We start from the raw sequence: 25,398 nt of genomic DNA on the forward strand, positions 1-25,398 counted from the left end.
TCCATAACTATAAACAAAAATGTAATAAATGGCTATTCATTCATTCATTTTTTTATTATTGCATTTAGGGACATACTTACAATAAATGCATTGCTTTTTCAGCTTCAAAACATTGATCACTAGATCAAAATTCCATTACTATATACAAACATGTCAAAAATGGGCTTACTTTTGTTTCATATTTGTATTTACGTATTTATGTCGTCACATAATTTTTTTTAATTTAATTTTTTTTTATGTCCATTTTGTTTTGCGGCAATTAAGGAATTGCACATGGAACGTACTCAAGTTAATGGTTGAATTTCTCGTGTTTTTGGTTATTGGCCTAAAGTTAGGGATCATTATTTTTAACCTGCTGTATTTTTATATGTCTTTGTCTCTTTGGACATGTTAGCCGACAAGAAATGTAGCCATTATAGGCTTGAATATTAAAAATAATTGCATGGCTTTTTAAAGTTCTACACAATGATCACAAGTTTGAAATTCCATAACGTTATATATATGTATGTGTGTATGTGTGTGTGTGTGTGTAAAATGTATTTGTTTATTTAATTATTATCATTTTTGCCTTATTGTAAGGTCATTTATAAGAAGTTCCAGATCCTGTGCCCATTCGAGGAGTTTTCATCCAATAGCACGCTGGCACAGGCTCATTCAAACGTGACGGTGGACCATGCCCACAGTTACCATAACGGACATGTGATGGTGGACGACTCCAACTGCAGCCCACAGATGTTCACCGTCAACACACATGTACTACACTCAGAGAATAGCACATTTTTGTTTTCAGAATTACATATTTTACTGAATGCTTTCAAAAAGACACTCTGTCCCACAGACCGCATACACCATCCCCATTCTGGCCTTCGCTTTCGTCTGCCACCCTGAGGTCCTGCCCATCTACACTGAGCTGCGCAAGTAAGTTGACAGCATTAAAGCAGCACTGCGACTGTAATCTGTGTCTTATGCAAATAGATGTTTTTCTCCCTGCAGCCCAACTCAGAAGAAGATGCAGCACATTTCCAACATTTCCATTCTGATCATGTACACTATGTACTTCCTTGCTGCTCTCTTTGGATACCTAACGTTTTACAGTAAGTTTAACACTTTTACATTTGCCCATTGCTAGTACTCTGCTTAACTAACAAACTGGATCTTGCATTTGGTCCAAGTTTGCACTCAATTTTATGTATGCATTATGTTGCGAGTCAAATTAAATATAGTCCTGCTTTGGTTGGCAATGCAACACATAGATCTGATAGCGACTGTAAAAATAAATGCTTTTTAAAAACAAGGACATATCCTGTGTGTTTGCATATTCCATTTTTTTTTTGGGGGGGGGGGGTATGATTTAATTGATTATATTCTCTTAATATGCATGCTTTAACTATTTTCCCTTTTTTGTAAGTTAGATTATTACTATTATTTCAATGTTTCAATATTCACATGAGATTTCAAATCATAATGTAATGCTTAGCATGCATTATTACAGCTGCAAACTTACTAGATGAATTCTCTGATTTCGCCACAGCTAAAGTTGAGGCCGAGCTTCTGCACACATACAGCAGGATCGACCCCTACGACACACTCATCCTCTGCGTGCGTTTGGCTGTGCTCACCGCTGTCACACTGACTGTGCCCATCGTTCTGTTCCCAGTGAGTTTAACATGTTATATGCTCATGTCATAGAGATTATGCTGCTTTGAGCATTTTTATCACAGTATATCCATGGTGTCATTCAAAAAAAAAAATCATACACCAAGCAAAACACTGTACAAAGCGCAATGCCTTTGCCTCGGGACACTTCCAAGATTGGAATGGCATCCATGGCTGCAAAATGGTTTAAAATAACTTAAATTGAGACGAAATGAATATTAAAATAAGACAAAGCACCTAAAACCTGAGATATAGACAGACTTTATATTTCTTGATATAAATTGTTCCTACATTTTGAAAACATGCATTGCCATGTGTTAACATCACACTGATTTTTTTATATTTAAAATAAAATATCCAAAAATTAAAATAATTTTCTTTTTCGTTCAGATTAACTCGAAGTTGACAAATGAATAAAATATAAGTAAAACTCTATGGACCTTTTAAAAATGTATAAAACTTTAACTAAAAATTAAAACTAAAATTTGAATTCAAAATATTAACAAAAACTATAATAGTATCTCAGTGGTACTAAAATAACACTGCGCTGATCCAAGGTTTTTGCCACTTTATTCTTGTTAAACTCTTGATATGGATAAGCTGACATTATATTTCATAATGTGAATTGTTCCTCCTCGTCATTTTTTCTTTTATTTAAGAACCAGTGTTCTTGGAAAACCTGGATATATGAGGAATTTGTAAAGTTTCATTCCTAGACCAGGAAAAGTGATGCAAATTAATAAAATCTTAAAAAGTCATGAAAATTTCTATAATATAGACTCTAAAATATTTTGTCAGAAAGAAATTGTGGAATAAGAGAATAATCTATTAAGGCAGCTGGAAACTGGTAAATATATATTTTTTAAACTTCTGGAATTATAGTATTGAATTATTTTGATATAATGCCGTTCCTAGTTTCTGTATATAAAATGTCTGAAAACCAATATCTTAGCCATTCATTTTTGTCTTGTAGAGTAGTGGGACCTTGGAATCAAAAGGTTGAGAAGCACTGATATAATATATGAATCATTTGGGTTGAATATTACAGCAAATACAACAACATTGTGTAATTTATACAGTCATTGTGATTTAAAACGATTGATGCTGCCCATGCTTTAGGGGACAGATTGAGCTTGCTGTACAGTAAGAGCTCAAACGTTTCTTAAAGTAATTTCAATCCACAAAAATGGCATAAAATGTTCTCTGCTACTTTTTCTAAAAGGTGCGAAGAGCCATTCAAGAGATGATGTTCCCTAATAAAACCTTCAACTGGATCCGACACGTCATCATCGCCGTCATTCTCCTGACCTTCATCAACATCCTGGTCATCTTCGCGCCCAACATCCTGGGCATCTTTGGCATCATTGGTGAGTTCTTCAATCATTACTGATCGAAGAGCTCAAAATCCAGATTGGTCAAATGTGCTTTCTGAGGGAAACAATTCTGTGTTCAAATGTGTCTGAAATGCCAAAGCAGAGACTCACGTTGGCATGACTTGTTTGTCTTGCTTTCTCAGTGTGGGTAAGGGTCACTGACACAGTCTCTGGCCTTGAGAAAAGCTCCACATGTTAAACTGTGCTAGTTTGAACAGATAATGTTGTGCTGTTAAATCAATATTTTTGTGTGTAACTCGTATTACTGGAAAGAAGATGAGTGTCACGGTTCCTTTTGTTTTGAAACCCTTTTTTTCTTGTTGTTGTTGTTGTTCAAGTTTCTAAACTAAAATTATTTTGGAAGTTTTCTGTGGGATTTAAAGTCTAAAACTACAATGATGATGTAAAAAAAATCTCTTTTTGAGATGAATTCTTTAATTAAAAAATGTGTAAAAAGAGCAGTGAAGCAGGTTTTAAAATTTGTGATATTTATGAAAGATATTTTGACTTTCTTTGACAATTTTGTAATTAGCTTTAAAAACAATTACAACTATTTTTCCTTTCAGAAATAATTTTACATTGACTCACAAGTCTTACTGTGATAACCATAAAATTGTTTTTGTTCAACACTGGGTTCTCATTTAACTTTTCCATTCTCATTTTCATCAGCAAGAAGCACGTTGCTGGAATTTTAATTGTCATCATGTTTAATTGTCATCAGTGTCAGGTTTAATTGGATTCAGCTGATTAGCTGATCTACATTTGTCCTGATCTCCTCCTCCAGGTGCAACATCCGCTCCCTGTCTTATCTTCATCTTCCCTGCTGTCTTCTACATCCGTATTGTTCCCAAGGATAAGGAGCCAATGCGCTCCACCCCCAAAATCTTTGTGAGTTATGTTTGTATGATTAATAATTATCCAGAAATTATAAAAAAAAAAAAAAAAAAAAAAAAAATTAAATAAAATTAAATTGAAAAGAGAAAATATAAAATACGAATGAATTCAAAATACTAACAAAAACTATAATAGCATATTAGTGATAATAAATACTGCACAGATCCAAGGTTACATTAGAGACATAGATGTATAATATAAATATTTTGTTACTGTACGTTTTTGGGAATATTTCTAAAACATTCTTTATAAAAACTTTCACAAATTGAGTCTGAATCCAATTTTTTTTCTGGCCAAGTTGTTTTATAAAAAAGAAAAAGATGTGATTAATGACTAAAAATCTTGTTCTCTTTTTCTCAGGCTGCCTGTTTTGCTGGACTGGGCATGTTGTTTATGATAATGAGCTTGAGCTTCATCATCATTGATTGGACGACAGGCAGCAGCAGTAGTCTGGGTGGCCACTAGGAGACAAACTCTGTTGATGAATGTGTGTTTTTGTGTACGTGTTTTTGTATGAGAGTGTGAGGTGTATGTTAGGTTAGTGATGTAACATACTGGAAGTGATCTGATTGATTTTTATCCATATTTTCCTGCCTGTTATGACATGGAGGATGCCCTATCCCACTGTGGAAAGGAAAAGGTGAGGGGGACCCAACGTATCATCCCATTTACACAGATAACCTGCCAGCAGATAATGGGGAAGAACTGCATTATTCTGGAAAAAACACGTCTGATAAATTCACACTGATGTTTTATATTTTAAAACCTGTGAAAGCGCTGATCTTGTCAACTTGTCAATTTTGTCAATTTATTTATTCAAGGTTTAGTGCAGCGGTCTCCAAACTCGGTCCTAGAGGGCTGGGGTCCTGCAGAGTTTAGCTCCAACTTGCCTGCAAGTTTCTAGCATGCCTAGTAAGACCTTGATTAGGTTTAGGTGTGTTTAACTTATGTTAAGGCTTAAGTTTGCTTGTCGTCATTTTTATTTACTCTCACTCTCTGTTTTTCCTATCCAGAGCTCTTATACTTGACAAAACTGAATTCTAGTACTGTAGTACCACATAGTTGAATCCTTCTAGATTTCTTTTAAGTGACAGTAAATGCATTCTACAATAGTCACCTATATATCAGATTTTTACATATGTAATTCTGTGTATTACTTTGCTCATAGAACGAGGAGATTGTAGAGGTTTTGATTCCTCTCTGGGTATAGAATGAAGCAGGCTAGTTTAGTAAAGATGGATCGATAGTTGGTTTACTCTCCAGTGGCCTTTGGACAATCAGTGAGTCGCATTACTACCTATTTTAGGTAACTTGCAGTGTTTTCGAGTCAAGTGAGAGTACAATTTATCAAATCGCACAATTTCAGTGTGCCAAAGCAAAGGATTTCTATAGTCCTTCAAACTGTCATGAAGTATATTTTCAGTTTTACTAAAGTATGGACAATAGACAGAATGCAAGACATGCCTTGATCACATTGAGATTTAAACAGTGAAAAACATATTTATTTAATTGTATTGAATATATTTTGCAGTTCACTGGATGAGTATTAGTGTGTGTTATAGTATTAATGTGTACAATACCGGTGTCCTTCATCGGTTTTGTTTGTCATGATACTAAAGGTCATTTATACAAACACTAGTCAAGGACCTCATATACAAATACAAAACTATATTTTACTTGAAATGGACATAATCTCCCCTGTATTAGAATTCCAACAGTTATATTAAAGGAATAGTTCACTCAAAAATGAAAATTAACTGAAAATGTACTCACACTGAGGTCATCCAAGATGCAGATGAGTTTGTTTCTTCATCAGAAAAGATATGGAGAAATGTAGCATTGCATCATTTGCTCACCAGTGGATCCTCTGCAGTGAATGGGTGCCATCAGAATGAGTGTCCAAACAGCTGATAAAAACATCACAATAATCCACAAGTCATCCATACCACTCCAGCTGATCAATTAACGTCTTGTGAAGTGAAACAAGTCCATTTAGACTTTTTTCCTCCAAATCATTTCTTTTGGACAAAATAAACATGCAGGGATGTAATGCTACATTTCTCCAAATCTTTTCCAATGAAGAAACAAACAGCTCTACATCTTGAATGGCCTGATGGTGTGTACATTTTCAGCAAATTTTAATTTTTGGGTGAATGAAGTTTAAGTGATATAGTTTGGAAGCTGCTCTCAATATCTCACCTGAAAAAAGTTTTTTTTCCCACATCAGTGTAGATCCTTTTCTTGTAATCTGAGTACTTGTGGACCCTGTTTTGGTGTTAGCAGTAGTTAATGAACCAGCTGATATGTAGAAGCATGAAAAACACCAGTATTTTTTTTATTTATTTTTTGTAGTTAAAAGGAAAATTGTTGCTTATTTGAAGTTTGAAATAACTCTTAATCAGTGGTTCGTGTGATGTTTTCAAAACTTCAGTGTGTTCAGATTCTGCCAAAATATTATGCTGTGCAATCCTGTTGTTCAATAATTGTGCTAAAATTATGTGTTAAGTGACGACTAGCTGGATTGGTAGCGGAAGATATTGGTAAACCATGAGCAAACATGAGTTATTCTGCAACAGAAATTAGCATTCAGTTCATATCACCACATTAATGACAGAACAAAATTGATAAGGAATTGATTTTTATTTGTGACAGATAAAGTGTAGCTAACATCATAGTTCTGTTTGCATTGTCAACCAAAAAAACAAACTGAACTTTATGCAGGAGACTGAAGTGCAGTGCCAGTGGTCCCCGGGAGTCACTGTTAAACATGGCAATGATGTTTTTTTATGTTTTGTTTTTTTTTCAGTATTTTCCTGAAACTGATCATTTAATTATAATTTGTGCTTTTTGAAGTATTATAAATCTAAATATACTAAAGAAAAGTGCCTCACTTTACAACCAGCTACCTTATAAACTCTTTAGATACTACCTATTTTTTTAAGTTTCCTCAATGCTAGTTTGTAATTTTAATAATAATAATCTTCTTTAAATAATATTCTTTCAGTCAAGTTATATCCTTGCTGAGTATATTTAGCTTCAACCACAGTAGCATTGGATTGAAAATAAAATAAAGGGTACTGAATAATGATAATTTTGTTAAGTGATTTATATGGTGGTTAATAATGCAAGATTGATTATGACTGAAATTCTGTAAAAGTTATTTGCCTCATTGCTGCCCAGTTTATATACCTTTTCTTTAAACATGTTTCACTAACATTTGCTATATTCATATCTGGTACAGATCATCTGGATTTTATCCTTTCAATAAGGAAAATGCAAACCAGTTTGTTTTTTAAAGCATTATTTACACACTATTTAATCGATACAGTTTGGTTCATATGATAGTTTGTTTAGTGCATTCGTATATACTGTACATAAATGTGAACCACTTTATTTGTATTGCATATTTAGCTTGTATAGTGTAAATAGCAGAACCACTTTGACAATAAAAAGCTGTTTTTAAACCTGTATGTGAGTTTTTCATTTACTATCCTGCCCATCACAACATTATGACTTACATTTGGGTCTAGCTCAAAACTAGAACATCAATTTACTTGACTAGTTAAGGCTTCTAAGATGGTAAAATTGAAGATGATGCTTGCAGATCCAAATATCTGCATATGTGTGCTTAGGGCTTAATATTAGAATAGGTTTCTACGGTTTCTTTTAAGTTCAAAGTAGTTCAAGTGCCTCTTTATGCCAGTGTCATTTCAGAATTTAAGTGCTGATTTTAGTATTTTTTTTTTAATGTTTCTTATTATTCAATATATAGCCTATTGTTTTAAATGATTATATACTTATAAATTTATTTTATAAAGTTGAAGGATTAAACATTAGTTAAAATGATTATACTTATTAAACTTAAGCTATGATTTCAAATAATCAGTGAATCACTTTTAACTAGTTCACTGAACAATCTGAGCAAACCGATTTGCTAAAATGAACATCTTAGCACTAACTCAGTTATTCGGAAACGGCAGAAACTACTTCATTTCCCACAATTCACGCGCAGTTGTTCATGAGTGGGTGGGTGCTGCTGCTCGCTTTGGATTTTTCTTTCTAAACATTCTTACGCTCTGTTTATTCGTCAGAAGAAAGCAGCGCGAGCGCAGCTCCGCACCGAACCCTGCGACGTTCTGATTTCGAATTTTGAAATATTTTGAATCAACCTGCGCCAGGATAGATATGCAGAACGTTTGAATTTAAAACAAAATACCAGAGGTGTTTGCAGAATTTCTTACCAGTTGGATACAATTTCGCGTGCAAAAACAGACATCTGATTCAGTGCAAGCAAATGATTTGATTTCGGGAACTGTGCTGTGTAGATGAAAGCACCGACGTCGCGGCTGCTCTTTGATCTGAAAGGAGGCGCTAAACGAACGAACGAAGGAAGGAAGGAAGGAAGATTGATTGACTGATTTGGTGGGAAACTAAGCAACTTTTTAATCGCGTCAACACATATTCGAACCCCTCTGATTGATGGAGAATCAGAGGCCGAGGATTTTCAGAATTAAACCTTTTAAATTGTGACATTTTGCGCCTTTATAGCACATCTGTCAATCCACGCGGCGTGTTTAGCCTATAGTTTACAGTTCGTGTGCGGAACGGACCGATCTGATCTATCCTTTGAAGTTTGACGCGCGCACGGTACGATCATGGGCTGCACGGTGAGCGCAGAAGACAAGGCGGCCAGCGAGAGATCAAAAATGATCGACAAAAACCTTCGGGAGGATGGTGAGAAGGCTGCGAGGGAGGTGAAACTGCTCCTGCTCGGTAAGTCATGGCACGTCGCGCATGTGTGTTATTTTCAGCGGCTCTGTGTATTCAGACGGCTCCCGCGAAACATATTGTTTTCCAGTGCTATGTCACACGCTTTCATAAAAAAACAATATGCCAGTACTTTGCGACTCGTTTGGAGGAGATGTATTTAGTATGCATTTATAATATGATCTGATGTGTGGCTAGGTTTGCTTATGATGGATAAACAGGATGGATGCAAACACACACACACACCAGCATCCGTCTTACATTTGAGATTTCAATCTACAATATTATAAACGAAGAATCAAACCGGAAGATTTACCATGTTTTTGGACTTGTACCGAGAAAATACCATATTATACGTTGAAGCAGCTTTGCGTTTAAAAATGTTATGGTGTTACCGTGTTTTCTAAATGTCCGTGGTGTTCTTTGAAGCACATTGGAGTACCAGGGTACTACCATGGTATGTTGGACGTATACATGCACTAAGTGCCATGGTAAAGTGATGATTTCAGACGGTATACTATGGTACAGAAAATCATGTTTTCGTGTTACTCCAAGCATATACTAGGCTACTTAAAAAAAATCATATTACTATCTGATGTGGGCATGAATGAAAAACAGCACTCCAGTATCTCCGTGCTTTGTCAACACTGTTGTATGTGACTTTGAATATAAATAATAGTTTGCAGAGTGCATAAGTAGTAGAGATCCTATATAATTAAATCTAGTTAAATTATCATCAATAATGTTGTTTTTAAAGGGGCTTTCTTCATGTAGTATGTTTAGCCTATTCAGGTCAATCGCAGATGTTCTCAAATGTAACCAACTGTAATAATACATTATGTAACTCTTCTATACTTCCATTAGCCATACTCACCTCTGCGTTGGGAAAAAAACATACTTATCAATGATAAATTATGTGGTTTCCATGGATACTGCGTTGTCCTTTATGCTCATGTGTTTAGGCCTGGTCATAAATATTCTCCACTCTCTTGTTCTGTTGTGACTAACAGGAAACATTCTCAGAACTTTTGCTAGCGTTCTGGCAAGGTTATGAACAAATATTCTTTCATTAACGTTAATAGAATGTTCATTTAAAGTTATCTGGTCTTTAATAACATTCTTAAGATGTTAGCACAAACATATTAATGCATCATTTTTCCTAAACATTTTAATTGGATTTTTGTCTAAGAGGATTTAGAGAACATTCAGATGTAGCATACCCAGAATGTTTGCAAAATAAGGAAATCAAACATTCCCCTTAATATTGTCTTAATGTCTTTAACATTCTCATAACCAAGAAGAAAAAAACATAAAAAAAACTGGAACTGGTTTCAGAGAACATTCAGAAGTGATGTTTTCATTATTGATAGGAACGTTAGTAAAACATTCTTAGAGCATATTTTGTTAGCTGGGTATTTTGCATCAATAACTTGCAATTTAAAAAGCAAACAGGCATCCAGGAAGGTGCATGCATGCTGTTTAAGTTTTTTTCAAGATGACCAGGTTAGGTATAAACAAGAGTCTGCAGGTAGTGCTGTTCTGGAGTAACCCTGCTGTGAGAATCAGATAAGTACAACACTAAACAAAAGACTTCTCCATTCAATTATGCTTCATTAAAGCTGAGTGCTCCTGCTGTAACCAATCCATTTTTATTTTGTCAGGTCCATTGCTGGTAAATGAAAGCGTGCTTGATTTGGAAAAATACATCAGAGAGGAGGAAGAAACTGCACAGTTCTGTAGTTTCTGTATGCATATACACACCTGTTTAATGGCGCTTAAGTCATTGATTATTATAATACCAGATCAACAAAATCATCAGAAGAGAAACAGACTTTACAAGCTCAGTAGATGTGCACTATTTACTCCCAAAAAAAATACATATAAGAAAATAAAAATAAAAATTACATAAAATTTTTTGTAAATATTGTGCACAATGATAGATGTTAATAATTGGTAATATGTATTATAACATATAATTTAAATAAATTGTTTATTATTTCTTGACAAGTCTATTTTTAGATTTATTTAGGTGATACCAGGGGAGGCCAGGTTATCACAAAGTTTCCAAATATTGTCTCATTCTTCAGCCTAACTGATATAATATCAATATGTCTTTAGTATGTGCAGATGTCAAAAATGTTCGGTCTGTATAAGCTGCTTGGTTTTTAATCTAGTGCACAATTTGTCAACAATCAGGCATTTCACCTGAGCTTGGTAATATCAGAGTTGGTCATAAGCCAGGTTAAGAGATGTTAATCTTTTAAATTTAGTGTAGTTGCTTAAACAGTGGCCTAATTCTGGATTGAGTCGCCTCACAATTCAGTACAGTTTCATACAGTCGTCCTCTGTCATATCCTGTTAGTTGTGCAGCATGTGTGCTCTGATGCTGACAGCATGGGGACAGGTGGGACAGCGGAGCTCTCCACAATACACTTTACCCTACAGAGAGAAAGCAGGAGTGAGAATACAGGGAGATTGTGCCCGGGGAATAAGGGAGACAGGCTTTAGATGTAATCAGAAAATTGGATGAACTTAGCTTGGCACTGATTCCCCCCAGGCACATATACAGTGTTCAACTTCAAAAATATCTGCATGTAAATAAATAAAAGCAGTCTAGCAAGCACATATATACCACATTATTCACATTACAGGTTTATAGTGTTAAATCAGAAATGAGACCAGCATCACCCAGCGCTCAAGATCTGACTGGTTCTGTGTCAGTATGGGTTTCCACACACCACAGTGTTCACAGAGCTTCCACTAATGACTTCTTATGGTCGGGTCTGAAATGATAGATGACCACAGCAGTAATCTCATGCTTTGGAAACAAAGTTCAATTACCCGTCAGTAGCATATTCTGGCTTGTTCAGTATTTTTACAATATTGCTAAATGATTGTATATCATCAGTTTGAAATATCCAGATTGTGAAAGTAATGCTGGCTGGGTTACTTTCCATTGTTTACGGTCTCAAATCAAGCACCCCTCTTGGGTTTAGGGCTGCACGATTATGACAAAAATCATAATTGTTTGATTATTCCCTTGAAATTGTAATTGCGATTTATTAATCACGATTATCCCAATTTACATTGAATGATGTTTATATACCATTGTTTGATGCAACTGCATGCTGTATTTTTATATAAAAATAAACAAGCTGAAAACACTCCAACTGTAAAACATTTAGTACTTTTCTATAGTATTAAGCCTCAAATGTCAAATATACATCGGATTGGTTTCTTTAAATTATATATAAAAAAGTTCAAATATAAATGATATTATAATGTTATATTAAAACTAAAACAATGGAAAAACCCTGAAGATAACACAGAAATCTTAACCCTTAAGATAACAAAGAAAATAACATAAGTGGACTTTGAACGATTAATTGCCACTTTGAATGATTATGTAATTGTGGCATCCATAATTGTAATCGCGATTAGAAATGTGATTAATTGTGCAGCCCTACTTGGGTTTTACAGGTAGTTATTTTAAAATTCTTTTATTTAAGCCTAGTAGAAAATTTAATGGAATCGTTCACGAAAATTAGGGATAAAACGAGGGGGGAAAAACTAAACATATTTTCTGGGTGAACGATTCCATTTAAATACATAAATTAATTTAATTTAATTTACACAGTGCATCTCATAAATCGTTTCATAAGATTTATTTAAACATCCGTTAGACATCACAGACGAATTTAATGAGTATATAGTCTAATATTTCAAGAAATGCTCTTCTCTAGACTTTATTTATAGCGCACTAACGAGCTGTGGACACTGATGAGTTCCTGATGGAAATTAAATGCTATGTGACATTTTGTTTACAAGCTGTTTTATTACCATCTTTTCACGGTTGAAACACTGATTGAGCGATTACATGAGGCGTGAGATGTTTATTCATGTTTATTTCGCATTAAAGCTAGCAGTAAAGAGGAAGAGATGATCGTGCTGCCATTTGAACTGAGGCATTTATACAGTGCACAGTTCTGTCGCTACATCAAAGAGCACCAAAACGGCATTTATTGTATGAATTTCCTGAAAAGGACATCATTTGAAAGATGAGACTTTGTTTCTTATAAAAAGTAACAATATATATAACTGGAAGTTATGTTATTGTATGTTACTGTATTTGTTCGGTACAAACCGAACCGAAAGAGCCGAATACGAGTACCGTTACACCCCTACTGAAAAATTACTGATGAAAAATCAAATTTTCCTACATATTGGGTAGCCTGAGGGTGAGTACATTTTCAGAAAATGCTCTTTTTTTGGGTGAACTATTCCTTTAAATTGTCACATTCCATGTTAGTATTAATATAACTCCAGCACTACCAGTGTAAACGGTGAGAAAAGTAATTATCTAAATAGTATGATGATTCACGTCTGACACAGGAGCTTCTGTAAGTGTGTGTATATGTTTACATATGTGACCTTATATGTTGCCAGGATATTGAGCATAATCAGAGTACAATCATGTGAAATCACTGTGTTCAGCTGAATAAGAGTTATGATTTGATGACTGATTTTAGTGTCAATTTAATAACATTTAATCATTTAATAAAAGCACATGCATTTAAAATGAGATCTCAACCTCATAAGAAATTGATTGACTATATATGCAAGTAAAAAACATCTTCTCACTGCTCTGCATTATGGGATTGCTGTATCTGCAAGGGCCACATCAAATATTCTCATAGCATTTCCAGAATGAAACATTTTGCAGGCAGTGTAATTTGTCGTCTAAGAATTAAGAACCACACCTATGATGCCTACATGTGTTGTCTAGGTAGAAATCACACTAAGTAAGTGACAGAAACCTAGAATTCAGACAGGCTTTTAATTATCATTTTTTATAATGGCTTCAGAGTTCCTCATTATGTGTCATCTTTGTAAACATTCTCGTCAGAATTACTGACCTTGCCACCTCCTCGTGTCTCAGATGAGCAACTCAGCATTATGACACACGTCTGCTGGTCACGGATACTCCAGACTCTTATCAGTTGGGTTTAAGTTAAGAAATTGGCAGGACATTGGGATGCCAAGAATATCCTTGAGTCAAGTTTAGTTTTTACCCTCAAGAATATGCCCACTACATGGACGGCAAGTGTAGAATCCCCAAACAACTGAGGAGTCAAGGTCATGTCACAGAGCAGGAAGTACTTTGTGGTCTTGTGTTTATGTTAAACCAAGCTTCTTGAAACCCTTTCGTTCTGCCTAATCACGACATCTTGATGTACTGGGTTGGCAAAAACTCAAGGAAATTTCAAAGGACAAAAGCTTTGGGGACAAGAATGATGAGCAGTTCCTTTTGAATTCAGTTTTAGAAAGGAGAATGTAACATCTCCGAACTAATGGAGTTGTGCCACAGAATGGGGGCAAGTGACCATCAGGAGGGTTTGTGTTCTTGGAGCTACAGTTATAGACATTCATTTGGAGAGGTTATTCTGGACTCTTTTATCCTGGACCTTTTTTAGAATTGGAGTGTGAATATAACTGGTAAAACCCTGAGGAAAAGAAATTTGCAGTGACACAGCTGCACACCATTTAACGGGAGACAGGCTTGGTATATAACTAGAATTATATCTCAATATTTTCCTCCAAATTCTGTGTGGAATTAGTAATTTTATTTAGCAAAGATGCATTCAATTGCTAAAAGTACAGTAAAGACATTTATAACCTTAGGAAAATAAGAAAATTATTTTAAAATAAATATTTTAAAATAAATGCTGTGCATTTGAACTCCTGAAGAAATGTACTATACTTTCCACAAAAATCCCAACCCGTTTATAATATTGATAATAATAATAAGAAAATGTATCTTGATCAGAAAATCAGGATAATCGAATGATTCCTGAAGGATCATGTGACACTAAAGACTGGGATAATGATGCTGAAAAGTTTTACATTTTTAAATGTATTACAATAGAAAATGGTTATTATAGATGGCAATAATATTTCAAAATATTACAGTTTTTACTGTGTAGCCTTGGGTGAGCATAAAGCTTTTTATGAACATTAAATCATCAACTCCGAACCACTGTTGTTAAGTCAAGTTTTCTACAAGTTGATATGAATCTTTAGGGTCTTAATGAAAAGTCTGTAACATAGTTTGGCAAAAATTTCTCAATGGTAGTGTATAAAAACTACCTTTTTTTTACCCTGTCAAAAACAGCTCTTTTCAGAGCAAGCCGTTTTGTAGCATTTTCCTTTAAATGTTAATGAGCTCTGCTGACCACGCCCCTCTCTTCTGAGCCGCTCTCTGAGAGACTGATTACTTTAGCCGCATTCATCGTGAAACTTGCTAATTAGCACATTATTAGGAAAGGCAATTTGCAAAGATTCATAAAAAAAACAACAACCTTAGATTCACTTTTTCTGTTGGCGAAGCTGTACCAAGAATGATTCACATGAAGATAGACGCATTTAGGCAGATCAGGGGCCATTCCCGTTTTTCTTTATCATTGTAGGGTGGTTGTGTGTACACATTCCAAACACACATTTCAATTCAAACAATTTGTAAAAGTGCATGTAGCATTTGAAGACCCCTTTAAGACAGCACACCGAGAGTTGAGGATTCTGGGATAAAAACTGGTGCATCTGTTGTTAAAAACCTAGAAGGCATATGGCTTCCTTAATTTATCATTTGCACTGTTTACATATTGAATGTTGAGTCATTGTGTTGTGTATACGGTGTGGAGAGATCAGAGGTTAGAGCAGGATATTTCCTGTCGGGAGACGTCTAGCACGGAGGGAGGGAGCCACAGTCTCAGACAGTGATAAATCGCAGCATCTTCTCCTTTTACCTTCAGATAGAGTGCAAAAACAACTCGCCAAGGTGACACCTCTCGAAGAACAGGTGACAGCTTCCCGCACAGTCACTGTCACACATTTACATTTACACACATTTCAAAATACACTTCCCCACATACACACACTTCAGAACCAGACTGTGTCCTCCAAAAACCTCCTCTGTGATTTGTGCACACACACTCACTTGAAAACAGACGCCTGGCCTCTAGGTTTCCTATTTCAGCTGGTCTCAAAGGTTTTACATCAACCTTGCCCAACTTGAAAGTGTCTTTCATGGAATGATGTCAGATCTTCAGGTCTCAGTGTGGAATATGCCAAAAAGTTGGTGTTCCTTTGAAGCTTGAAGAAACCTAGAATTTTGTGCCCATGTTGTGCTGTTTATTTGCTCCATGTTTCATGAAAAAGTAGTTTATATGGCTTGTGTGCTAGAATTCAAGTCTTTGGAAGTCATATGATAGCTTAGTGTGGGGAATAGAGCATTGTTTAAGATGTTATTCACTGAATATGTATGCGCATGTTCAAACTTAATGCATTACTATTTGTCACAAGACCAACTTGAACCAAGTTGGCATGAATGACGTCAAACCGGTTACTTTAACAGAGAAGACGCCTGAGTGGCAGAGAGAAAAAAAAACAATGAAGGAAAATAAATCTTCATGTTGTCTTTGAGGTCTCCTGAGATCCTCCTCACTAGAAGTTTTCTCTGTTTAGCTGTTTACAGCAGCTACAATAGTTGTTCTTTTGTTGCGTGGATCAGTTGGGAGGTTGTGCTTTTACTGAGCTCAGCCTGTTGGGGCTACAATGCTTGCAGCCATTTACCAGGGACCTACGGTGTTGTTTCTGTCATTTCAGACTGTAATGCATCAGCCAGTCTGTTTCCCTCACCATCATTGTCAGTCCATTTTCATTCCTGCAAAGCTCTGAAAATAGACCGAACCTCCTTGGGCCTGTTATAATCTGTGTGTTTTAAAGGGAAGGCAAAACAGGGAAAACAAGATTTTTATAGTGTATATATATTTATTTTTTATTTTAATATATTTTAAAATGTAATTTATTCTTGTGATGCAAAGCTGAATTTGAGCCAAGATAACATACTTTAGAAAACTGTCCACAATTAGTTTTTTTGCATACATCCTGTGTCCAGTTTTGGGCGTTGATCTATCTCCATTCGTTGTCTTCTTGTCTTGCCAGACTGAATGTCAGGGGACGCTTGAGAACTGCGAATCCCATCTGACACAATGGTGTCGGCCCTCCGGTGGAGGGTTTGAACACGGCTCTCCTCTTTTTGAAGCACTGCTCACAGATGTAAATTGGGCTCAGGCCCTGATTAGGCCACTTGACGGGTGGTAGTGTAGAGCCGCACTGGAGATTAAAGACATCGGCGACGCTGAGGAGGACGACTCTTTAGACACCAATGATCTAAATTGGTGTAATTTATCATGGTAGTGAATGCTGTCATTATGGACATCTCAAGAGCATTCTTTTCTTGGAGGGGACACAATGAACATGCAGTAAGCATTTTAGATTAAATTTAAAAGTTAATTGCTGTTTGAGTACAATCTGGAGACACTTGGAGCCTTGTTGCTCATACTAGCAGTGTTAGTCTTCTCCCTCCCATTTCTACCAATTATTTCCTGAAGTCTTGCATTATGTTCTAAGTATTTTTATATACCGTATTTTCCGGACTATAAGCGCTCTTTTTCATAGTTTGGCTGGTCCTGCGACTTATCAAAATTAATTTGACGTAAACCGAGAGAAATGAACCAAGAGAATATGGCGTTATTTTCCTGTCAATTGTAGCGTGAAAGTACATTAATATGATGCGCGAGCGTGAATCTATCTGCTCATGTGCGGAATATAATGTGCAGAGCGCGAATGGAATCTTATTGGTTGATATTGAACCGCACATGGAACACATGGAATAAGTTCACTGAAGTTCAATCAAGACGATACATTTGACATATTTAACATCAAAACAAATAAAACTGGTTACCTGAACTCTTCGATTCGGCGGATCCATCTTGGCTCGTCTTGATTGAACGTCAGTGAATTTATTCCATGTTATGATTGATGATCAGCTGACTTTCTCAGACCACATTGCTAAAACTGTCTGATCCTGCAGATTTGCTTTATTCAACATTAAGAAGATCAAGCCCTTTCTTTCAGAACATGCTGCACAACTCCTTGTTCAAGCTCTTGTTCTGTCCAGGCTGGACTATTGCAATACCCTCTTGGCAGGTCTTCCAACCAGTTCTATAAAACCTTTACAATTAATCCAGAACGCAGCAGCAAGATTCATTTTTAATGAGCCTAAAAGAATACACTCAACACCTCTGTTTATCAATTTGCACTGACTTCCAGTAGCTGCTTGCATAAAATTCAAGGCATTGATGTTTGCCTTCAAAACTACCACTGGCTCTGCACCCATTTACCTAAATTTGTTACTTCAGACTTATGTGCCCTCTAGAAGCTTACATTCTGCAAGTGAACGTCGCTTGATTGTGCCATTCCAAAGAAGCATAGTCATTTTTACGGACTTTTAAATTAAATGTTTCCTCCTGGTGGAATGACCTCCCCAACTCAATCCGAGCAGCTGAGTCCTTAGCCATCTTCAAGAATTGGCTTAAAACCCATCTCTTCTCTCTTCATTTGACCCTCTAACACTCACTATTCTAATTCTATTCATAAAATCTAACTACTTTTCTAATATTTTTGTATTCTACAGTATTTTCTTTTCATTTATTATGCAATTGTGTGTGTGTGTGTGTATGTATGTCTATGTATGTATGTGTATGTAAATGTGTATTTATACACTTGTATACAGTGTGAATCTACAATTTTCATAGTCATAAAAATAAAGAAAACTCTTTGAATGAGGTGTGTCCAAACTTTTGGTCTGTACTGTACATGTGTATATATATGTGTGTGTGTGTGTGTGTGTGTCTATATATGTATATGTGTGTGTGTGTATATATATATATATATATATATATGTGTGTGTGTGTGTGTGTGTATGTATGTATATATGTGTGTGTCTGTGTGTGTGTGAGCAAAGACCTCTAAAACAGCTTGCTCTATTCTTTTTTTATTCTATCTGTTTTCTTTTTATTTATTATATTATTTAAAAGCCCATGCTTCGTGTACTGTGTTAACCTAACTGAGACTTGTTATAGCACTTATATTTCATTGCTCTTTTTGTTGTTTTTGATTGCTTCCACTGTCCTCATTTGTAAGTCGCTTTGGATAAAAGCATCTGCTAAATTAATAAATGTAAATGTAATGTTCCATGTGCGGTTCAATATCAACCAATAAGATTCCATGTACGATGTCGCGTTTTCATTGGTCAGTCGTTGAAGCCTATTTCTGATTGGTTGTTGCCGTTTTCACAGCGTTTATGCCAAGAGCAAAGAGAAAGAAATCGAAGAGAAGAGTACTTGGCCATGCGCGAACCCACAGGACGCAGTCTAAGCACATACATGCTTACTTTAAGCAAAGAGGAGAGATTTGCGATTGCACTGAACACGTTTTAAGTGCAGGCATACTCTCTGAGCGAGCCCAGAGAAAATTCTTACAAGAGCAACGTGTATCTGAGAGCGCGCGCCCAGTTGCCGCACATTATATTCCGCGCGCGAGCAGAGAGATTGACGCTCGCGCATTATATTAATGTACTTTCGCGCTACAATTATGCGCTCTCGACATTTGACAGGGAAATAACGCCATACAAGAAAACATTACCTTCTCCAGCCACGAGAGGGCGTTCTATGCTGCTCAGTGCTCCTGTAGTCTACACTGAGCAACATAGAGCTCCCTCTCGCGGCTGTAGACGGTAATGTTTTCTCTCGGTTCTTGGTTCTAAATAAATGCGACTTATAGTCCAGTGCGACTTATATATGTTTTTTTCCTCATCATGACGTATTTTTGGACTGATGCGACTTATACTCGGGTGCGATTTATAGTCCAAAAAATACGGTAATGGTAACAGTATATCTATAGTTATTTTTTTGCTGGGAAAATAAATTAATTCATTTGGTAATATATTTTGCATAATCCAGTGAATCATATGCTTTACCAGTGAATATAATGTATATATGGTAAACTATGTATGTATACATTTTTATGTTTTTGATTTTATGCTCACCACGGCTGCAGTTAATGGAACAGAAATAAAGTAAAAACAGAAATATTCTGAAAAATTATTACAATCTAAAATAGCTGTTTTCTATTGTAATATAATTTAAAATTTAATTTATGTGATGCAAAGCTGAATTTTCAGCATCATTACTCCTCACATGATCCTTCAGAAATCATTCTGATATGCTGATTTGGTGTTAATATTGTTAGTTATTATTGGTACTAAATTATTATGGACGGTATTCTTATCAATGAAATGAAAATGTTTTTGCTGCTTAATATGTTTTGTGGAAATCACAAATTGAAATTTTTTCAAGATTCTTTGATCAATAAAGCTTAAAAGAATTACATTTATTAGAAATGTACATCTTTTGTAACATTGTCACTAAAATTGTCAATAAAAAATAATAATAAATCTGGTTTTATAAAATGAATGCTTCAGATTTCCCCCCTTGCCCAGCCCCTAATATTTCTGCTATCAAGAAATGTCAAGAAGACCAAAAAATAAAGCAAAACCCTCTGGTTTCTTTTAGGGCTGTGTACCTGCCATCTAACCCCGTTTAATCGGCACTCACGTTTATTGAACTGACTAGCAATATTACAAGTGCATGTATTCTGTAGTGTGTAAACAGACCCTGGACAAACTGCAATCTAAACATCCCTCCACATTGCTGTGTTTATGATTCATAAATAAGACTTTGATTGCATTGCTCAATTCTGAGTGCATCTCGGTGTACATTCTGTACTGCAAATTTCCCAGACTCATTACACAACATGTCATGTTCTGGTTTCATTCTCTATCTCGAAACAAGACTCCTGCTGCTTACAATGACATCATGAGATGTGGCCAGACAAAAGCTAATTATTAACAAGGAACAAGTACGTTGAACAAACAGGAGGGTCATAGAGGCTCATGTTTGAGATGGTGTTGATTTGATTTTTTCCCCCTCATGTTTTGCATTTTAAGTGGTGGTTACTAAGCTGTATTTTTAGACCAGAATATCAAACTTTAACGCATTCTTTGTTTTGGAACAGTAAGAAAAGCTATAATAACCAACTAGCAGTTGATGATTTGATGTGATGTAACCTCATGTCTTGGCAAGCACAAGTTATGTTGCCTTTATTAGAATATTGGAGAGATTTGCCAGTAGCAAACTAGCAAGTTAAATTAAGGTTTATTATATTGTTTTCCCTTTGGCACGAGTGGAAAAGTTCACACCAGAACTGATCTTTATAGACTAAATTGCTGTTTGCAAAGAAAATGCTTATCTGCAGCTCTTCCGGGTTGCCTAAAGAAGATTTAGTACTTCAATTAAATAGAACCGTGTGCAGCCATTTATACAAGTCTGAGATTTGTATTTCCTTTGATTGGCAACATTTTTCAGTGAATCAGGACAAATCTGCTTGGATCCATCCGTTTGGTCTAATCACGACTAGTGTCATTCAACTTGTTTGACTTAGGCAAATCTTATTGCTTTGTATTTCACTAGCTGTAAATGGCTGATTTTAACTTTGGAAGCACCGTGTTGAGAAATTTCAGATCAAATGAATGATTATCAATAACCCCAGGCAAGTCGGTGGTTTTTTTTTTTTTTTTCTCCACTTAAGGTTTATTAATGATATTTCCAATTTTACAACAACAAAAAGAACATTAACAACACAGTGTCAGTGGTCATAGTGAATCAAGTTTGTGTATAAAGTCCATTTTTTCCATCTCTCTTCACACATTTCTTGCTGTAGTCTTAATATATATGTAAGTCTTTCCATGTTGTGAATTTCCTCCACAATGTCTCTCCAGTTTTCCAGGGTTGGGGGGTCCTTTTTACACCATTTTCGTGTAATGGCCTTTTTTGATGCTGCCAGAAGGATTTTAATTAAGTATTTGTCTTTCTTTTGTATTTTCTTTTCTGTTAGACTTCCGAAGTACAGTACTAAGCATGTCTTTGGTAGTTTATATCCAAGTATTTTCCCTGATTCCTCCCAGATACTATCCCAGTATTGGGATATTTTTGTGCAATGCCAGAAAATATGTACATGACCCTGGCAAGCCTGTTTTTAACAATAAAATGCATCGTCACAGACTAGCTTTTTGTGAAATTGAATGCAAAATCACTTATTTTGAATGTGTTATGTAATTTTTTATTAAAACAATTCAGTATCAAATACTGTTTTTTTTACCACATTATATACACTGTAGAATCTTTTTTTAAGGTTCTGAAGAATGTAGTGCATTTTACAAGAAAATACAGTTTCAGACTGTCCATCTTGCAGTTTAGTTTCAGTGCAGTTACTTGCAAAGTTAAATAGACATTTCTAAGTAAAAATGGTTTCTACACCATTTTTTCAGTGTATGCCACATTAAATAAATATAATATATATATATTAATGTATATGCTGCTTATATTTTTTTTTAATATTAACCATAATGTCACTGTATAATAACAAATATTGATGAACAGTGAGCTTTAATGCATTGTATAATGCGTAATGGATCAGTAGAATTGCAGCAACTTGCAACCTCTAGAACTGCAACCACTGCTTGTTTTGTGACATCAGAATTTAATCTATGCAAGTGTCTTATTTTGAAAGAGGTTAGACACTGATTCTACATTTTGCATTTTATATAAAACCACCAATGAAATATGATTCCAGTGGCATTCTCCAAAATAACAAAATACATTGTCATTATTCTAATCTAAACCCTTGAACAAAGGCATCTACAGAATGAACATCTTGGTATTTGGTGACACAATTTAGAACAAATTCATTGCAGTTGCAAATTGCATTTTATCTTAGATGTACTTATTGTTTTTTTTTGTCTTTTTGTTTTATGCATTACTTTTATGCTCTTTTATTCCTCAGTAAATGTTGAATTATACAAAATGTCTGTGATTGGTCATAGCATTGGTCATAGCATGCTTGGCCATTGCAAATTACATGCAAATAGAAAATCTGAACAGTAGTAAACCTAAATGCAGCCGCAGTTGACATTTTTCATTGGGAATCATGATTGCTGTAAATGTCTTTTTAATCTATTTGAGTGTGAAGTCCTACCTTTTGATTTTCTCCCCTGGGATTTGTGATTTCATTACAATGCGCCCTGCTGCAGGCTCGCACATCATCTGATGGTCGTTATTGTAAGAATACAGAAAAACTGGAATCATTTGGGGGACGAATACAGAAAAACTGGAATCATCTTTGGGGGACGTTGGTCACAAATAGCTGAGGAGATAATATATTTGTTGTGAGTTGGAGTGTGTGTGTGTGTGTGTGTGTGTTACATAACCACGAAGAGGTTCTTTAGAACACAGGCTGTTAGCTTGTGTCCAAGTCGCCATGGTGACACGTTTATGTCTTTAGGAGATTGTAGTGAGTTTTTCCTCAATATGAGTTCAGCCAAGGCCTCCTCAAATTCAGCCATAAACATACAACACAATGTCAACACATAATTCGTCATGTTCTGTCCTCGTTCGAGTGTTTATGTGTTAGTTCATCGGAATAGATGTGTTAAAATTGTATGAATGAGCACTGGCTTGTTCAAAGGACATGATGAGAGTGTTTTGTAAGATTGTAAAGATTTTTAAAGGCAGATGCTGATATTTAGATAAAAGAATGGTTGGTGCCGATAATGAGGATATTTAATTAAAAGATGAGAAAGTCCATACTTAATACACAGCATATATTTGTTTTAATTTAAATAAAAATCAGGACTGTCATTTAAGTATTTTAGTCATATTAAATACATGATTTACTTTGTTTTTTATGAATATCTATTTCATATACATTATCAATGTATTGCCATTCAAAAGTTTGGAGTAAGAAAAAAAAATAAGGAAGTTAAGACATTTATAATCTTAAACAATACTTAAGCAAATTAAGCACACAAAAACAGTTTTCAACATTATTGATAATAAGAAATGTCAGCATATTAGATTGATTTCTGAAGGATTGTGTGACTCTGAAGACTGGCGAAATGATGCTGAAAATTCAGCTTTGCGTGACAGAAATAAATTCCATTATAAAATGTATTCAAACAGAAAATATTTATTTTAAATTGTAATAATATTTCACAATATTACTGATTTTATTGTATTTTTTTATCAAAAATTAAAGGCTGCCTTGGTGAACATAAGAAACCTTTTTCTTACTATTATCCTGTACATTCAGTTAAAGTATAGATGGTATGTTTGTGCCACATCATTTTTCTGTTCTATTTCTAGGAATCCTGCTCTTTCATGTTATAGCATGTCTCTCTACAGGTATTCACACATTCTTCTCCCCAGCACATTGTTCTTTCACACTTTCAATTTTCACCTTGGTTTTCACAATACCACTATGTTGCACTAAAATCCCCACAGCCACAGACCTGCTGCTTTTTTTTGCCAGAGGAGATGATGTAAGGTGGTTTAATGGAAGAATAAGCAAATGAAAAGCAGCTGAATCCGTTGTTTATAGGGACAGCTGTTCAGCACATGTGTCCAGTAGCTGCTTCATAAAGACACAAATGCTCTTTAATCTGAGTATATGAGAGAGAAAGAGAAAGGGAGAGACGGGCAGACGACTGAGGGTAAGTGTCGACGGGTTCCCTGCCTCAGGAAAAATCCTGAGCCATGCTGTGTTTCCAACCTACACTTCACCACCCCGATCCGTTCTACGTGGCATTCCACGCTGCCGTACTTCAGCCTGACTAGAACTGCCTTCCCAGTTTTCCACTAAGGAATGTTAAAGAGTTATGATTATTTAATGGCTCTGAATTCTTATTCAGAGCCATTTCTTAAGTTATAGTTCACCCAAAAAATATTTCTGCAGTTTAACACAAAAAGCAGATATTTTGAAGAATGTTGGTAACCAAACAGTTCACGGTAGCCATTGACTTGCATAGAATTTTTTTAATATATATTTTTTAGTGGATGTCAGTGGCTACCTGCAACTGTTTGTTACCAACATTCTGTAAATGAAAGTAAATGATGGCAGAATTTAACTTTTTGGGTGAACCATCCTTTTAAAGAGTCCTTTTAATGATTATTTTGCACAGTATGCAGTAGTTCACCCAAAAATGAAAATCTGTTATCGTTTACTCATCTACTTGTCGCCCCAAACCTGTATGATTTTTTTTACTTCAGCACACAAAGATTTTTTTTTTTTTTTTTAAGAAAACTTGGGTCCAAACAACATGGAATCATGCTGACTTTCATTATATCTTCTTCAAAAGTAGTATGTGTGTGTATATGTATGTGTGTGTTTGTAAGTATTAAATTTTATTAAAATCTATATATCAGACTCTACTGGTTGTGCTTTGTTTGCAAGGACAACGCAACAGCTATCAAGAATTTTGTCTTTGCATTAATTTTTGTGGCGTCCAGTTATGTTGTCTCATCACATTCAATCCGTACTGCTTACAATGTCTGTGCATCTCAGAATAGTGCAGGAAATATTATTCTTAGTTCTCCTCTTTTCACGAATCCCTCCATTGTAAAATCAAATTGGACAAGTAATGGCTCAAATGGTCCTGACGAGAATTTGAAAGAGACCTATTATTTTCAGACATGTATAGTCTTCCTGCCATCCTCTATCTGTTTGCTCAAAGGTTTTAAGACACTCTTTCTTTCACCCTCGAGCTTTTGTGCATCTGTTTCTTGGTACCCCATGGACTCAGCCGGAAATAGTGCTCTCCCGATACTGGCATCCTCTTTGTACACTGAGATTGTCCATCTGGCCCTTAATTAATGGGACTTGTCTTGATATGATTAAGGGAATAGCTGAATTT

At 35.4% G+C, this 25,398-nt stretch overlaps 2 protein-coding genes across 3 annotated transcripts in view; both read left to right on the forward strand.

The window, feature by feature from the left end:
* LOC132151540 (sodium-coupled neutral amino acid transporter 3-like) overlaps window positions 1–4,865 on the forward strand; it is a 28,483-nt gene extending 23,618 nt beyond the window's left edge. For both annotated transcript variants that reach the window (XM_059559722.1, XM_059559723.1), the window contains 7 exons: window positions 580–753; window positions 839–918; window positions 994–1,094; window positions 1,532–1,656; window positions 2,879–3,023; window positions 3,814–3,917; window positions 4,284–4,865. In XM_059559722.1, the coding sequence (XP_059415705.1) occupies window positions 580–753; window positions 839–918; window positions 994–1,094; window positions 1,532–1,656; window positions 2,879–3,023; window positions 3,814–3,917; window positions 4,284–4,388 (834 nt within the window). In that variant the 3' untranslated portion in view covers window positions 4,389–4,865. The remainder of the gene's footprint in view (window positions 1–579; window positions 754–838; window positions 919–993; window positions 1,095–1,531; window positions 1,657–2,878; window positions 3,024–3,813; window positions 3,918–4,283) is intronic.
* Window positions 4,866–7,985: 3,120 nt separating this feature from the next.
* LOC132151541 (guanine nucleotide-binding protein G(i) subunit alpha-2) overlaps window positions 7,986–25,398 on the forward strand; it is a 41,980-nt gene continuing 24,567 nt past the window's right edge. Inside the window, exon 1 of the mRNA XM_059559724.1 lies at window positions 7,986–8,696. Within this exon, the coding sequence (XP_059415707.1) occupies window positions 8,579–8,696 (118 nt within the window). The 5' untranslated portion in view covers window positions 7,986–8,578. The remainder of the gene's footprint in view (window positions 8,697–25,398) is intronic.

This window comes from Carassius carassius, chromosome 10 (genome assembly GCF_963082965.1).
Source record: "Carassius carassius chromosome 10, fCarCar2.1, whole genome shotgun sequence".
Lineage (NCBI taxonomy): Eukaryota > Metazoa > Chordata > Actinopteri > Cypriniformes > Cyprinidae > Carassius > Carassius carassius.